At 54.2% G+C, this 14429-nt stretch overlaps 2 protein-coding genes across 4 annotated transcripts; one reads left to right on the top strand and one right to left on the bottom strand.

Moving 5' to 3' along the window:
- Positions 1-1957: 1957 nt before the first annotated feature.
- Positions 1958-5393, bottom strand: PRRT1 (proline rich transmembrane protein 1; the record flags this gene model as incomplete). Its single annotated transcript, XM_082848422.1, is given in 8 exon segments — positions 1958-2134; positions 2312-2497; positions 2852-3418; positions 3421-3456; positions 3459-3525; positions 4307-4445; positions 5185-5217; positions 5369-5393. Coding segments are annotated over 8 exon segments (1230 nt in total).
- Positions 5394-6103: 710 nt separating this feature from the next.
- On the top strand, positions 6104-13587 carry PPT2 (palmitoyl-protein thioesterase 2). Of its 3 annotated transcripts, none has more exons than XM_082847167.1 (9): positions 6104-6298; positions 7220-7410; positions 7656-7809; positions 8269-8364; positions 8457-8564; positions 9365-9448; positions 9568-9652; positions 12674-12728; positions 12909-13587. In XM_082847167.1, exons 1-9 carry the CDS (start codon positions 6289-6291, stop codon positions 13050-13052), a joined length of 927 nt encoding a protein of 308 aa, XP_082703293.1. In that variant the 5' UTR covers positions 6104-6288; the 3' UTR covers positions 13053-13587. The 3 variants fall into 3 exon arrangements, with proteins under 3 accessions (XP_082703293.1, XP_082703294.1, XP_082703292.1); XM_082847168.1 differs by having other exon boundaries at positions 7198-7410; XM_082847166.1 differs by lacking the exon at positions 6104-6298 and adding an exon at positions 6443-6712.
- The last annotated feature ends 842 nt before the right edge of the window (positions 13588-14429 follow it).

Below are 14429 nucleotides of genomic sequence, written 5' to 3'. Positions count from 1 at the left end.
CAGCAGTATCCTGCATGGAATACAAGATAGGACCCTGTCCTGCAGGTGTACAACTGAAGATACCAAGCCCACCGCTTGTGTCTCCTCCCCCTCCCCAAGAGGTCTCCTGGTTGATCTCAGGATAGGAGAGAGCAACTAGCCCCAGGCAGACTTGAGAGGCTCTGGACTTCCTCCCTGGCACTAAGCTTTGGTCAGAATGTTTGTGTGCCCTCCCCTCTCCCCCAATTCATATATTGAAATTCTAATGTGCAATACAATGGTATTAGGAGGTGAGGCCTTTGGGAGGTACTTAGGTCATGAGAGTAGAGCCCTCATGAGTGGGATTAGTGCTCTTATAAAAGAGACCCCAAAGAGCTCCCTAGCCCTTTCGGCCAAGTGAGGATACAGTGAGAGGTCTACAGCCCAGAAGAGGGCCTGCACCTGACTGTGCTGCACCCTGATCTCAGGCTTGCAGTACATTTCTGTTCTTTATAAGCCATCCAGTGATGGTATTTTTGTTATAGCAGCCCGACTCCCACAGCTCTTTGCTTCCTTTGCCTTCCCTACACTGGTACGACACACCAAGTAGGGCTAATCCAAGTTGTCTGCCACCCTTCAGCCTGCAAGCAGGAACAGCTGTGGGCAGATGGCATTTTTCCCTGCCCCATGCCACCCTACCCCTGGCCAACTTTTTCAGAATGGTCTGCCTTCTTTCCTCCTGACTTCCTGGAGTTCTGGGGATAGATCCCTGGGTCTGCTTGTAAATCTTCCCTCCTCTCCAAAGCCTTAAGCCCAGTCTGGTAAGGAGTGGAAAAGGTGTGCTGGGTAAAGAAATCCCTACCAAGGATGGATCTCAAGGTCTTCCCCAGTAGGATTCCCAGGGAGGCCCCTTCCCCCCATATTTGTGTTTGTCTGTCTGGTGTCCTGGGAATCTGTCTCCTCTCACTTTTGTCTCTGTCAGTTTTCTTCCCCCGCTTTCCCCATGCCCCAGAAGGGGAGATGAGGGGAGGTGAAAGGGGAAACCAAAAAAGCAGGGTCTTCGCAAGGCTGCAGTCTTCGGAGTTGCATGTGATAAATCCACTTAATCTATTTAATATTGTCTTTCAGAAATTCACACACACACTCACACACAGATCAGAACAAGGTGAGGACTACCGAGGGGACGGGGAGGGACCGGCTCCCTCCGGACACTGGAAGGTTTGTACCCTAGGTTCCCTTCTGCCCGACCGCCCAGGAGTTGGGATAGGAGGAAGGGAGTATTTACAGAGAACGGGGACGTAATCTTCATCCCAGGGTGAAGGTTCTGAAACCGGTAACCTCCCAAATCTCATTCCAAAAAAATCAAAAGTAGACAGATGTTCCGGGATTAGCAAGAAAAGAGGCGGGGATGAGGTGGAGGAGAAACGGAACTGTACTCGCAAAAGTGGGAGTGAGCGTGGGGGCGTGGCTACCCTGGGGCTCGGTTCTCGCGCCGGGCAAAGGGGAGGAGTCTGTCAGTAAGGGGGAGAGGCCTGGCGCCACAAACCCAATCACCGGACTGAATCACCCCGCAGGGAAGAAAAGAAGGCGGAGCCTGCCGACCTGGAGGCGGGGCTTTATCAGAGCCGGGGCGGAGCCTATACAGGAGGCGGGGCTTTAGGGACAAGTTTCCAGGCTGGGGAGCAGTGACCGAGGGAGTTCGGCCGGGGGCGCTGTATTTAGAGGGGTTGGGGGCCTGGAGCGACTGAGGGGCCCGGCATTTGGCCGGAATCCCAGGAAGCGGCGTCCCTGTTAGTGTGGGTTTTGGCGGGGTTCCTGAGGAACTGGATTCGGAGCGTGCCCGCAAGGCGAGAGTTTCTGTAGAGGCCTAGTTTAGGATGTAACCAAGTCCGGTGGCCCCAGAAGCGGGTGTGCAGGGCGCCCGCTGGATCCGCGGCTTGACGGCAAAACGCGCTTGGGAGGTCGAGGGGCGCAGAGTGGGGCCGGGCCGTAGGCGTCCTTACGGATCCCAATAGTTCTCGTGGTGCTGTGCAGCAATGATGATGACTACGGTGAGGATGGTACAGAGCACCATGGCTGCTATGCCCACGGCCAGGGAGATGAAGGAGAAGTTCCGGGCCTCTCGTGAAGCGATCTCGGCTGACACCATGTCTCCGCGGGCCAAGGCCGTGCGCACCTGCGGGGGAGGGTGGGGGAGAGCAGATCAGAGAGCTGCTACCTCGGCCGCACGCCTCAGTCTCCCTCTAAGGTGCTCCCCAAAACGTCCAGCACTCCATGGGATTAAGGAACACCTAGTGAGCCCTCCTCTCCATACTCCGCCTCCATTCCCTCCCCCTCCCACCCCCCCACGCACCTGCACTGCCTTGAAGATGGCAATGATGCCCGTAGGCCAGAAGCAGCAGATGGTGGTCAGCACCGCGATGGGCATATAGTCATGGGGCGGGCGCCTCGGCTCCAGCAGGGCCAGCCCTGGGCCTTGGGGCGGCGGGGGAAGCGTGGAGGTTACTCCCGTTCCCCCCGGGGTCCCGCCGGCATAGGGCTGTGGAAGGAAGGTTGTGGGGAGAAGACGTCACTCTTACCCTCCTTGAGCCCACCAACTTTCCACGTCTGGCAGAGAAAGAGGGTTGTTTCCTTCTTTCAAACCTCCTCTGGACTTTTAGGCTGTTTCCCCTGCCAGTCCTTGATCTTTGACTCCAGCTGACCACCAGACCACTCCCTCCCCGCCTCGCCCCATTCCCAGGCTTTTCCTTAGTCTCTCCTCTCCCTTGGCCCCAGAACGCCGCCTGGTCCCCTGGCCCTCTTTCTCTATCCCACCAGCCCCTCAGTGTGTCCCCAATTCCAGGTCCTTTTCCATCCCCCCCTTCCCCCAGGCCCCTGTCCTCCCCGTACTCACCGCGCCCACCGGGTAGACTGGCACGTAGGCAGTGCAAGGCTGCAGCTGTAAGGGGTAACCAGGGGCTACGTAGCCCCCCAGTGACAGCGTGCCTACCGCTCCAGTGTGCGTGGGCACCACGAAGCCCGGGGCCTGGGCAGTGTGAGCGGGCGGCGGCGGGGGCGGGGCGGCGGCGGCGGGCGGCGGCGGGGGTAGTGGGCCCTCGAAGCGAGTCTCCTGCAGGTAAGGGTCGGGTGGCATGCGGGGCAAGGTAGCGCAGCCGGGTGGGGGTACCCCAGCGGCCGGGCCGGGCGGGACGTGATGCGGAGGCCTCGGCAAGGTGGCGGAGGACGAGGGACCGCGCAGAGCGGCGGCCCCGGAAGCCAGGCCCCCAGCCCCTAAGCGCGGGAGGGTGGCAGTGCCAGACTGGTGGTAGTGGTGGTGGTGGTGATGGTGCGAGGAAGGGGCTGTCTGTGGGGGCGGGGCGGGAGGTTCGGCCGGGGGCTGGGGGGCATTGTAGGGTGGTGGAGAGGTGTGAGGGACTGAGTCGGGGAGGCCTGGGGGCGGTGAGCAGAGGTGTGGGGAGAGATAAGACAGATGAGATAAGGAGGGGCAGGGGGAGACACAGAGGGTCAGGGATGCAGGAAGATAATGGGAGAGACAGAGAGGAGATGGGTGAGAAGCCACCTCTCATTCTTGGGGCAGCAGAGAGGTTGTATCTAGGCCATCAGCTCCCCCCCCCCGCCCCCGCTTTTCAATCTAGTTTTGAGGTCATAACTCTCTTCTGCTCCTCTCCCTTCTTCAGCAATGGGCACACAGCTTTAACCTGCAGACCCAAATTCATATGCTCCTTGGCTTATGGCAGCCTTTGGGCTAGCCTATGCGAGCTGGTCCTGTGTGTGCACGTGTGTAGACATGCAACACTGTTAACATGTGCTCAGTTCAACAGTTGTATAAACACAGGTAGGATAACATGTTCCTCTTTGCCATTCCTTCAGTGGGGAGGGGGTGCCCTAGTCTCTTAGGGAGTCTCAGTACCACTTTTAGGACAGATTAAAGAAGGGTCCTCTGGATTTTACTCCCCTGGCAACCCCCATCTGATCATCTCTCCATATTTCCCCGTTGGATGTCTCCACGCGAGCCAGTGTCATCTGTCCATCTGTCACTTGCAATGATGCTATCCATGCAGTACCTGGCTGATGCTAAGTCACTCTTGTACTTCCCTCGCCCTCTCAACCTGCCCCCCTAACCCATGTTGTTGGCAAGGGACTGAGGCTGAGACTGGCAGGAGGAAAGGAAGAGAAGGGAGGGATATAAAAAGAGGAGGGGGGTTGGGGGTCGGGGTGTGGAGAGCTGGATACAAGGGGAATGAAACAGAACCAACCGCTAGGGAGGGGTAAGGGAGGGGGTGGGGGGGGGGAAGAGTCAGGAGACACTGGAGAGGGCTGGAGGTTTTGTTGTTGTTTTCTACCTGACTTTTCGGATGACATGCCTGCTGTCTCGCTGGGACAGGAGCCGTGCAACCGGAGTCTGGAGTCAGGATCCCTGGCTCGCACCGGAGTCTGGGTGCGCAGATTGCGCAGCCGGCAGCAGCGCAGAGATGGAGAGATGAAGACTGTGGCGGCGGGGGGCGGAGGGAAAGCAGGGAGGGGGGGAGCTTAAAGGGACCGAGGCGAGGGAGGGGGAATCCTCCAGACGCATCCCCACTCGGTCTCCGCTTTTGGACTACGTCTCGCCTCCTCTCACCCCGGCATTCAAGCCCCCAGTTTGGGCTCCTTTGGAGTTGTCATGGAAACTGGGAGGCAAGCAAGACCAAGCAAGGCGGGTGGTACTAAGGGAAGGAAGGAGGGAGAAAGAACTCTCTAGAGTCTTCCCCTCCAAGACTGGCCGTAGTGATTATATTGTGGGAGGCAGCGAACAGGCGCTCAGTGGATTCAATACCCCAGTTCCCTCTGGATCTTGTTCAACCCAGTCAGGCCTCCCCCTCCTCAGCTTCCCTCAGAGTCCCTGTAAGATCTCAGGATTTTCTCCCAAATCCTTGGCTCTTAGTTTTCCCCTCTGTAGGAGAGATGACTGTATGAGAGAGAACCGTAAAATCAAAACCAAAAACAAACAAACAACTAAACAAAACAAAATAGAGAGAGAAAAAAAAACGTGTGCAGAGTTGAGGCCGGCCATGGCCTGAAAAGTTCCCAGGGTTATGACCTTGACCTGCCACCCTGGCCTGGGATGAATCGGGAGGTAAAGTGAGAGGCTCTGGTCTATAGCAGTTCAGAGGTAGGAGGCCTATGGTGTGTTGGGGGCTGGGGGTTGCAGTATAGGGCGAAGAGGAAGCTTGGGGGATATATAGATACCTTTCCTCTTCAGGATGAAGGAGCTGAAGCCCGCTGGGAGGAGGGGACGGATCAACTGCTTATTGCTGGCAGCTCGGTTTGGGAATACGTGCTTGGTCCCCCTTCCCCCTTTTACTTATTGGGCTTCTTAGAGCTTCCAGGGCCCTCAGTGTTCAGATGCATTCCTGAAATCCCACCCACCCACCACCCCCGCCAAGACGCAGCGCCATTGCCTGAGTCGACCTGGGGGCACAGCGGTAACTGCAGTCTTTTTATTTTGCTTATTGTATCTTGGGAGCTTGTACGTGGGGATAGGGGGTGAAGATCAGCAGTCAGCCAAGATTGACCAGAGTTGGGCTTTTTGCAAAAACGTAACTGGGAGTCATTATTACCCATCCCACCCTCCCCCTTTAGACTAGTACTTCCCGGCCCCCGTCTGAGGCAGTCGCTCTCCAGAGCTCTGTCCTTCCCCTCTGACTCCAGGCAGAAACTACAGAGTTGTAAGAGAGGCGCTTGCCAGGGCGATTCCCAGGCCCCAGAGATTTAGATCACAGCCCCATACCGCTCACTTGGCTTCTAAGGCGTTCGCGTTCGCGTGAGCCCCGAACCCTCTACCGCCACCCCATCCTCTACACAGCTCGGGGCGCAAGTTGGTTTTATTGGGAGAGACTTAGACTGGCAAAGACCTTGTGAATAGAGAGAGGAATTCAGAGAAGTTGCGATTTTTTTTAAAAAAATCAAGGGAAACGTCTTTAAATGCTAAGTAAAAGCCCTAACCCGGGCACCTGGGTATCGGTAGGGGTCACAGGTGGAGAGGTGCGGGACGCCTGGAGTTCAGAAGTCCAGACCGAGTGGGAAGGTCTGAGTAAGGAGCCGCCCACAAGGAGCTCCAAGTTCAGGGCGGGGCTGTGGAGTCGCTCTGGTGGAAAGACTCATCCGAAAGCAAACGAGCCTGAGTCAGCGCTGCCCTAGGGTCCCTCCGCCCCTGGGGGACGGGGGTGGTGTCACAGATGGGCCCCGGAGTAGAGTAGGGCAGAAGAAACTGGGCCAAGCTGCACTTTTACCTCGAGGGGCCTCGAGGGCTCTCCGTGTCTCTGGAAACAAGGGCACTACAAGCACTTCAGGATGAAGAGTTGTAAGACGCAGATCCGGCGCGGGCGGGAGGGAAGGGGTTAGGAGTAGGGTCCGCCTGGGCTACCTTCAGCCCTCATCAGACGGACGGCGAACTGCGAAGGACTACCTTTCCCCAGTCTGTTCTCCCAGCGCCTCCCTGGGGAAAGAGAACTAAACTCCGTGTTCCTTTGCGGAGCCGGACGCCTGAATTGGGAAGTAGGGCGAATCAAGGCCGGGAAATGGGACCCTTGGGTCGCTGCTGCCGCAGGGACTGAAGAGGCAGTCTCTCAATTCCCAGGACATGTTTGCTGCTTCTGCCTCTCCCCGCCGGTCTAAGTGGATCGCTCCACCTATTTCCTCCCCCGCTCTTTCGGCGCAATGGATTGTTCCATTGCCCCTCCAGTCTCGGGCCTGCGTTGCGGGGGACACTGGCACGGTTGGTAGGGAAAGCCCCGGACGTGACGGCTGAGTGCGACCCTGAGCAGCCTCCCCTCTCCCATCCGTCATTCCCCTGCGCGCGTTCTCCTTACACCCTTCCCCTCCCCCACGTGGGTTCCAAGCTGCAGGGAAGTAAACAGCGGGCAGAGCGAGGCTCACGGACCCAGGCCAGGTGGGCCTTTGCACTCTCCAGGGGTCCTGCGCTGCTGCTCAGGGGTCTTTCTTGCAAAACCCCCGTCTTGCCTGGCTGGGATAATGCATTAGGAAGATGCTGGCCTGGGGACAGAGTCCCCGCTGAGTTAGGGGCGGGGCTTGGGTGAGCGTCAGTGCGTTTACAATGTGGTTGGGGGCGGTGTTCGTGGGGAGAGGACTAGAGTAAAAGTAGGATATTTTGTGACAAGGACCTGGTGTGGAAACGGGCAGGGGAGGCTTGATTGCCGGCGTCTGTTCGGAAGGCAGGGGGTGTTGTCATCTCTCTCACAGGCCCTCATCGCCCCCTTCTCAGGCGGGAGCATGCTGGGGCTCCCGGGGCTGCGGCTCCCCCCGGCGGGGTTCCTGCTCCTGTTGCCGTTCCTGCTGCTGCTGCTGCCCGCAACCCCCGCGCCCCATCGGGCTTCCTACAAGCCGGTCATCGTGGTGCATGGGCTCTTTGACAGCTCGTACAGCTTCCGCCACCTGCTGGAATACATCAACGAGGTCTGGCAGGGGACCTCCGGTTGTGGGGCGTTGGTGGCGTCTACAGAGGCTGGGGAAGAAGAATGGGGAATTGAATGCTGGGCCTGCCAACTTCCTCGGGGAGCTGGTGCTGGCGTGGGGAAAGTCTGGGGACGAGAGATCCTTGGTTCTAGCAGGGCACAATAGGCATGTGGGCGCTGGCCAGGGGTCGGTGTGGAGGGGCTTCATCGTCCATCCCCGGTTGGGGCATTGCCCCCTTCCCACAGACACACCCTGGGACTGTGGTGACAGTGCTCGATCTCTTCGATGGGAGAGAGAGTTTGCGGCCCCTGTGGGAACAGGTGCAAGGGTTCCGAGAGGCTGTGGCCCCCATCATGGCAAAGGCCCCTCAAGGGGTGCATCTCATCTGCTACTCGCAGGGTAGGCACCGTCTCCCACCCCAGCTCCTAAGCCCTATCTGAGGCTTGATCCTTATCTGAGGGACACTGCCTAGTGTTCCCTTTTTTGAGCCACATTGCTTCAGCCAGAGCCCTGATACTTGAGCCCTCCTTTTCTGACTTCCCTCAGTACCTGGGTCTTATCTCTGTGTGTGTCCTGAGTGGGAGGGAGGATCCCTGCACTGCTGCCCCTTTCTTTGCCCATTACCCATGGTTCTTGGACATAAAAGGTAGTGGGACAGTAAAAAGCACCCTACAGTTAGTCGGGACACCCAGTGTCGAATTCTGGCTGTCACTTACATGGATGTTTTGACACAGGGTGTGCGCCTTCTCTGGGCTTCAGTTTCCTTTAGGTACACTGCGTGTGTGGGGGGTGCGGACGGGGGGCAGTGTTGGCCCGGCTGTCCCTAAGTCCCTGCCCAATGTGGTGTTCCGCCTGCAGGGGGCCTGGTATGCCGGGCACTGCTGTCTGTGATGGATGACCACAATGTGGATTCTTTCATCTCTCTCTCCTCTCCACAGATGGGACAGTATGGAGGTGAGTGGGCACTGTGGGCTCCATGGGGGGGGGGACCCTGAGTCTTGAGGGCACAAGTTTGGAACCAGCTGGCACTGCTGTTCTCTTGCCAGACACGGACTATTTGAAGTGGCTGTTCCCCACCTCCATGAGGTCCAACCTCTACCGCATCTGCTATAGCCCCTGGGGCCAGGAATTCTCCATCTGTAACTACTGGCATGGTGAGTAGGACATGCCAAACTGGGGCCTCCATGGAAAGGGCATCCTGGAGGATAGGGCCTGCTGCTCCCACCTCTACCATAACCAACAGCAATGATAATGATAACTTAACAGTTATTGAGCACTTACTATGTGAACAGGCACTGTTCAAAATGCTTTATGTGTATCACCTTATTTGCCTTAGAGAGTATAGCCTGCTGCAGGGGTCGGCCGACTGTATCCTTAAAGGGCAAGGTAGTAAATATTTTGAGCTTTGCAGGCCGTAGTCTCTGTCACAGCCACTCAGTTCTGCCACAGTCATGTGAAAGCAGCCATATATCTTATGTAAATGAATGAGTGTGTCTGTGTTGGCAATAAAATTTATTTACAGAAACAAGCAGTGAACTGGATTTGGCTAATGAGTCATAGTTTGCAAACGCCTGGTGTAGTTTTTAAGACCATGGATGCTGCTGGGTCCAGACTGCTTGGGTTTGAAGCCTGGCCCTGCGGCATGACTTTGGGCAAGTTACTCAACCTTCCTGTGACTCAATTTTCCTCATCTGTATAATGATATAGTACATACCTTATAGGGTGGTTATGAGGATTAAATAAATTAATGAATGTAATGTACTTTGAACAGTATCTGGCTCATAGCAGGTGTTAGAAAAAGGTGTTTGCTATTATGTTTACAATTATCATGGCTACTATTATATTACTATTCACCTTGTCTATTACTTTAGCCTCCAGATTGGTCTTCCAGCCTCTGGTCTTGCCTCTTCTCCCTGCTTCTCTGACAACCTTTCTAACTGCTGTTTGTACCCAGACCCCCACCATGATGACTTGTACCTCAATGCCAGCAGCTTCTTGGCCCTGATCAATGGGGAAAGAGACCATCCCAATGCCACTGGTAAGACCCCAGGCTCCTACCCTGGTCCCATTTTCTGCTTCTCTGACCCCCTGTGTTCCCCTCTCCAGCCTGGCCTGACCCCTGTGACTGACTCAGGCTCTCTTCTTCCCGCTCTGCAGCTTGGCGGAAGAACTTTCTTCGTGTGGGCCGCCTGGTGCTGATTGGGGGCCCTGATGATGGTGTCATTACCCCCTGGCAGTCCAGGTAATAAGGGACTGTGTGGCCTGAAGATTGGCTAAGGACACTCCAGCCCCCACCAGTCTTTATCTCATTTCTAAAACTGGCCTGCTGCTTCCACTGGGTAATACCCCTACCCTCCACTCATCTTGTCACCCAAGACCAAAACCTGGGAGTCATCTCCTAGCCTCTTATACGTAGCCAGTCACTAAGCCCCGCTGACTCTACTAGGTAGAGTCTGCTTGTTCTCCATCCCTACCAACCCCCCTTTGTAAAAACTTTTAACTTTGAAATATTTACAGATTCATAGGAAGCTGCAAAGATAGTTTAGAGAGGTCCTGTGTATCCATCACCAAGTTCCCCTCAATGGCTGCATCCTATGTAACTATAGCACAGTATCAAAACCAGGAATATGACATTGGTACGTGTGTATAGTTCCACATGCCATGTAATCACATTTCCTACCACCTCTTTTACTTACCTGGACTACTGTAATAGCCTCCAGCTCATCCCCTCTATCCTATTCCTCAGGAAAATCCATGGCTTCACGGCACTCTGTGCCTGCCTTTGATCATCATGAGTGATCTGAAACGTCACCTGATCTACTTTAGTCACTCAACAAATACTCTGTGTGCCTAGGCACTGTTCTGGGTCCTGGGGATGCAGTAGTAAATGAAAGAGAAGTCCATGGTGTTATGTAGCTTACATTCTTGTGGGGGAGACAGATAATAAATGTAAATCTATATGCCAAGTGGTGATAAAATAAGGCAGGGGAAGGGATTAGAGGATGGCCACGGCCTATATTAGCTGGTGGCCAGAGAAGTCCTTCTGGAAGAGTTGCCATTTGAGCAGAGACTGAAGGAAGTGAGGCAAAGAGTTGTGCATCAAACTGGGGGAAGAACAACCCAGGGGACAGGAGTAGCACCTGCAAAGGCCCTGAGGCAGGTCTGAGGAATAAGGAGGTCCATGTGGCTAGAGTGCAGGGAGCTATGGAGAGGGTGGGAGAGGAGGTGAAAGAGGTAGCAGGGAGCCAGTTACAGAGAGCCTTTGTGGGGCACAGTAAGCACCCCCCCTTTTTTCCTGAAATATACACAACATAAAATTTTACCATTTTTAAGTGTATAGTTCGGTGGCGTCAAGTCCATTCACATTCTTATATAAGCATCACCACTATTTATCTCCAGAACCTTTTTTTCCTTCCCAAATTGCAACCCCATACCCTTTAAAGAACGGCAACTCCCTCATCCCTGCCCCTCCCTGGCCCCTGGCAACCATGGCCCTTGCTTTTTGAAAATTCTGAGTGAGAGGAACACGTTGGAAGGTTTTAAGTGAATGAGTGACATGCCTTATAATAGTTAGAGGTGGGATTTATTTTTTATCTCATTTCAAACAATCCTGTGAAGGTAAGAATGGCTCAAGGTTATATAGCACCTTTTATGTCCCAAAGCATTATTCCAAGTACTTTTCAAATAAAGCTCATTTAATTCTCACAACAACCCTATAGGGTAATTACTACTATCCTCTTTTGACATATAAGGAAACTTAAGTACAAAGAGATTAAATAACCTGCCTACATTCATAGAGTTAGTTAAGTGGTGAAGTCAGGCTGTCTGACTTAAGGACAATGTTTTCTTCTTTCTTTTTTTTTTTTTCTGGTATGCGGGCCTCTCACTGCTGTGGCCTCTCCCATTGCGGAGCTCCGGACATGCAGGCTCAGCGGCCATGGCTCACAGGCCCAGCCGCTCCGCGGCATGTGGGATCTTCCCGGACCGGGGCACGAACCCGTGTCAGCAGGCGGACTCCCAACCACTGCGCCACCAGGGAACCCCAACCACAATGTTTTGCTTCCTCTCTACAAAGGAGGTATTCTTATACAGGGCCAAGAAGATAAGCAACATGATCAACCACACACAGTGGGGAGTGTGTGGTAGAGCTGGAGTTTAAAATCCAGGTCTTTGTGCCCCTACCGTGTGAAATCCAGCCCTTCAACAAGGCCTCCAGGCCTCCAACCCAGCACCCCCCGCACCCAGCTGTGCCTTACCTCTGTGCTGCTCTTGCTGTTGCATTTGCCTGGGACAGCCTTCCTTAGTCCAGGGTAATCGCTGGGAAGCCTTTGTTGATGCTCTAAAACTAGGGTAGTAGCCTCTCCTCTTTGCTCCCATAGCCCATGCTGGCATTTGTTCAGTTATTTATGGCCTGTGTCCACTCAGTGCCCATGCCAGTTAAATATTCTTAACTAAAAAAAATTTAAGAACTTTTTATTTTGAAATAATTTCATACTCAAGAAATTACCAAAGTAGTACAAAGCAATCTTGTATACTCTTCACCTAGGTTTCCCAAATGTTAACATCTTACCGAGTTTACCTTAGCATCCTCTCTCTCTCCCTCCCTCTCTCTCTCTCTCTCCATATATATATATATACACATATGTATATATGTACGGAGTATGTGTGTGAACCATTTGAGAGCAGCTTGCATGATATCTCTTCACCCTTGAAAACTTCAGTATGTCAGTGTCTATTTTCTATGTACAGGACATTCTTTTACATATCCACAATAATGATCAAAATCAGGAAATTAACATTGATACAGTACTCTGTAGACCTTATTCAAATTTTCCCAATTGTCCTTATAGAAAAAAATCCAGTGCAAGATCCAACCCAGGATCCTGTGTTGCATTTAGTTGTCATGTCTCTTTAGTCCCTTTTAATCTGGATTACTTCCTTGGTCTTTGTACACGACGTTGATATTTTTGAAGCGTATGAGCCAGCTGTTTTATAGAATGTCCCTCGGTTTGGATTTGTTGGCTATTTCCTCATGATTAGATTCAGACTGTGCATTTTTGATGGGAATTCTGCAGAAGTGATGCTGTACCCTCAGTGCATCACCTCATGAGGTACATGATACCCAGTTAAATATTGGTATTTTGAGTGTCCTCCTTGCTGCTTGTGTCCTCAACAGGCCATGAGTTCCTGAAGGACCCTAGCCCACCTTGATTTTCTCCAGCTCTCCTGATAACCTCCCCCTTACCCCCCAATCTTTTTGTAGCTTCTTTGGTTTCTATGATGCAAATGAGACGGTCTTGGAGATGGAGGAGCAACTGGTGAGTTCGTTGGAATTACCTTCCCTTTCTGCACGCACTGTCCCAGCTGTCCGTGGCTCTCTCTGCCACTGACACGGGAGTTGAAAGGTTCACCCTGTGGGGAGGGGGTCTGGGACACCAGCAGGAACTCACTTTGTCCTCCCTATGTCTTTCTTCCATGCCCCTTTGCCCACCTTGAAGGTTTATCTGCGGGATTCTTTTGGGTTGAAGACTCTCCTGGCTCGGGGGGCCATAGTGAGGTGTCCAATGGCTGGGATCTCCCACACGGCCTGGCACTCCAACCGTACCCTTTATGAGACCTGCATTGAACCTTGGCTCTCCTGAGGGATCCCTCAGGAACTCCCCAGCCCAGAGACCAAGTGGTAGCCTTGGATGTCAGGCCCTGGTGTGCCCGTGACCACCTCATCGCTCTCCCACCAACCAGGGCTCCCAGGGCCCCTTCCTCCGCTCTTCTGTGAAAGGCAAATCCTGGTTTCCGCCATCTCGTGTCCTCTCGTTTGGGGCGCGCTGCAAGCGCCCCCACCCTCTTAAGGCCAAGCTTGGGAAGGGAGAAGCCAGGTTTACTCGTGGCTGCTCCTCGACTCTGGCCGGAGGCGCAGAATCCAGCTCCTGCCCACCACAGGGGTCTCCTTCCAGGCCACTCAGGACATTTTTAGCTTCTGTTTTCCCCATGTTCCCTGTTCGTCTGAACTCCCCTGTTGTGAGCCCTCCCAACCCCCAGGAAGGACCACCCATGAGAGTGGGGTTCTGAGGCTCCCCTATGGGGACATTTCCATTCTTGAAGTGTCAGTGTTGGGGAATATCTGTGGCCCGTGAGGCCCATCTCAGGTTTGGGGATCCCCCAGTCCCTATGTTCAGTATTGGGGTGCCCTTGGGGAGCCCAGTTTCTTTGAGGCTCCAGCCCCTCTTTTAGCTACCCTTGAATGGGTGTTACCCCTGTATTTATGGAAATAAAGTTCCATTTACTCAGTTTGGCTTGACTCATTTCCAGGTGAGGGAGACCTGGCTCCCCAGGGAGGGTGGGGATGGAGAGCCTGAGGCCCGGGTGCCCGGATGCCTGGTCTGGGGTGGGACCCCCTTGGTGTTTCCGCTCTCTCAATGCCCATTCTGTGTGGGTTCCTGATTCTCTGCGGGTTCTTTCCTGCTGAGGACAATTCTCTTCCTGTCCCAGCCTGTGATTGGGGGGCTGAGCCCAGGGCTCTAGTGGTTTGGGCCCCAGCCTCATGGGTGGAATGCGCCAGCCAGCCCCCAGGCTAGACGAGGGGGCTAAGGGTCAGGGTAGGCATTTGTTGTGCCCCTTTTTGACCTTTGTAGGCCAGAGCTGGGTGAGGGGTTGGACAATGAGCCTCCTCTTCCTGAAAGAAGGAATCTTGGTGGAGACAATAAGGCCCTGTCTGCTCTGGCATGGGGGGCAGTGGCTGACTCAACTTTGCATACCCCCCACCAGGCCCTAACAAATGTCATCAAGAAATGGGGGCAATTTTCCCTTTACCGCCCTGGGCAGTCCCCACCGCACCCTTCTTTCTTTTCTCATCTGCTCTTGCCTTTTCTCCCATGACTTGACCCCACTTTGTTCTCTGCCAGCTCTGACTTTTCCTGCCCCTCAGTTCTTCCCTAGTCTGTGTTGGGTTGAAGGATGGAGGGCAAGGGCCAGGGGTGCTGCTGGTGTTTAAAGCTAGTAGTCTCTGCTGATTTGGGGAG

Source organism: Leucopleurus acutus (genome assembly GCF_964270905.1).
Source record: "Leucopleurus acutus genome assembly, chromosome: 10".
Taxonomy (NCBI): Eukaryota; Metazoa; Chordata; class Mammalia; order Artiodactyla; family Delphinidae; genus Leucopleurus; species Leucopleurus acutus.
Note: the sequence above shows the minus strand (reverse complement) of the source record. Positions and strands in the feature narration are given on the sequence as shown.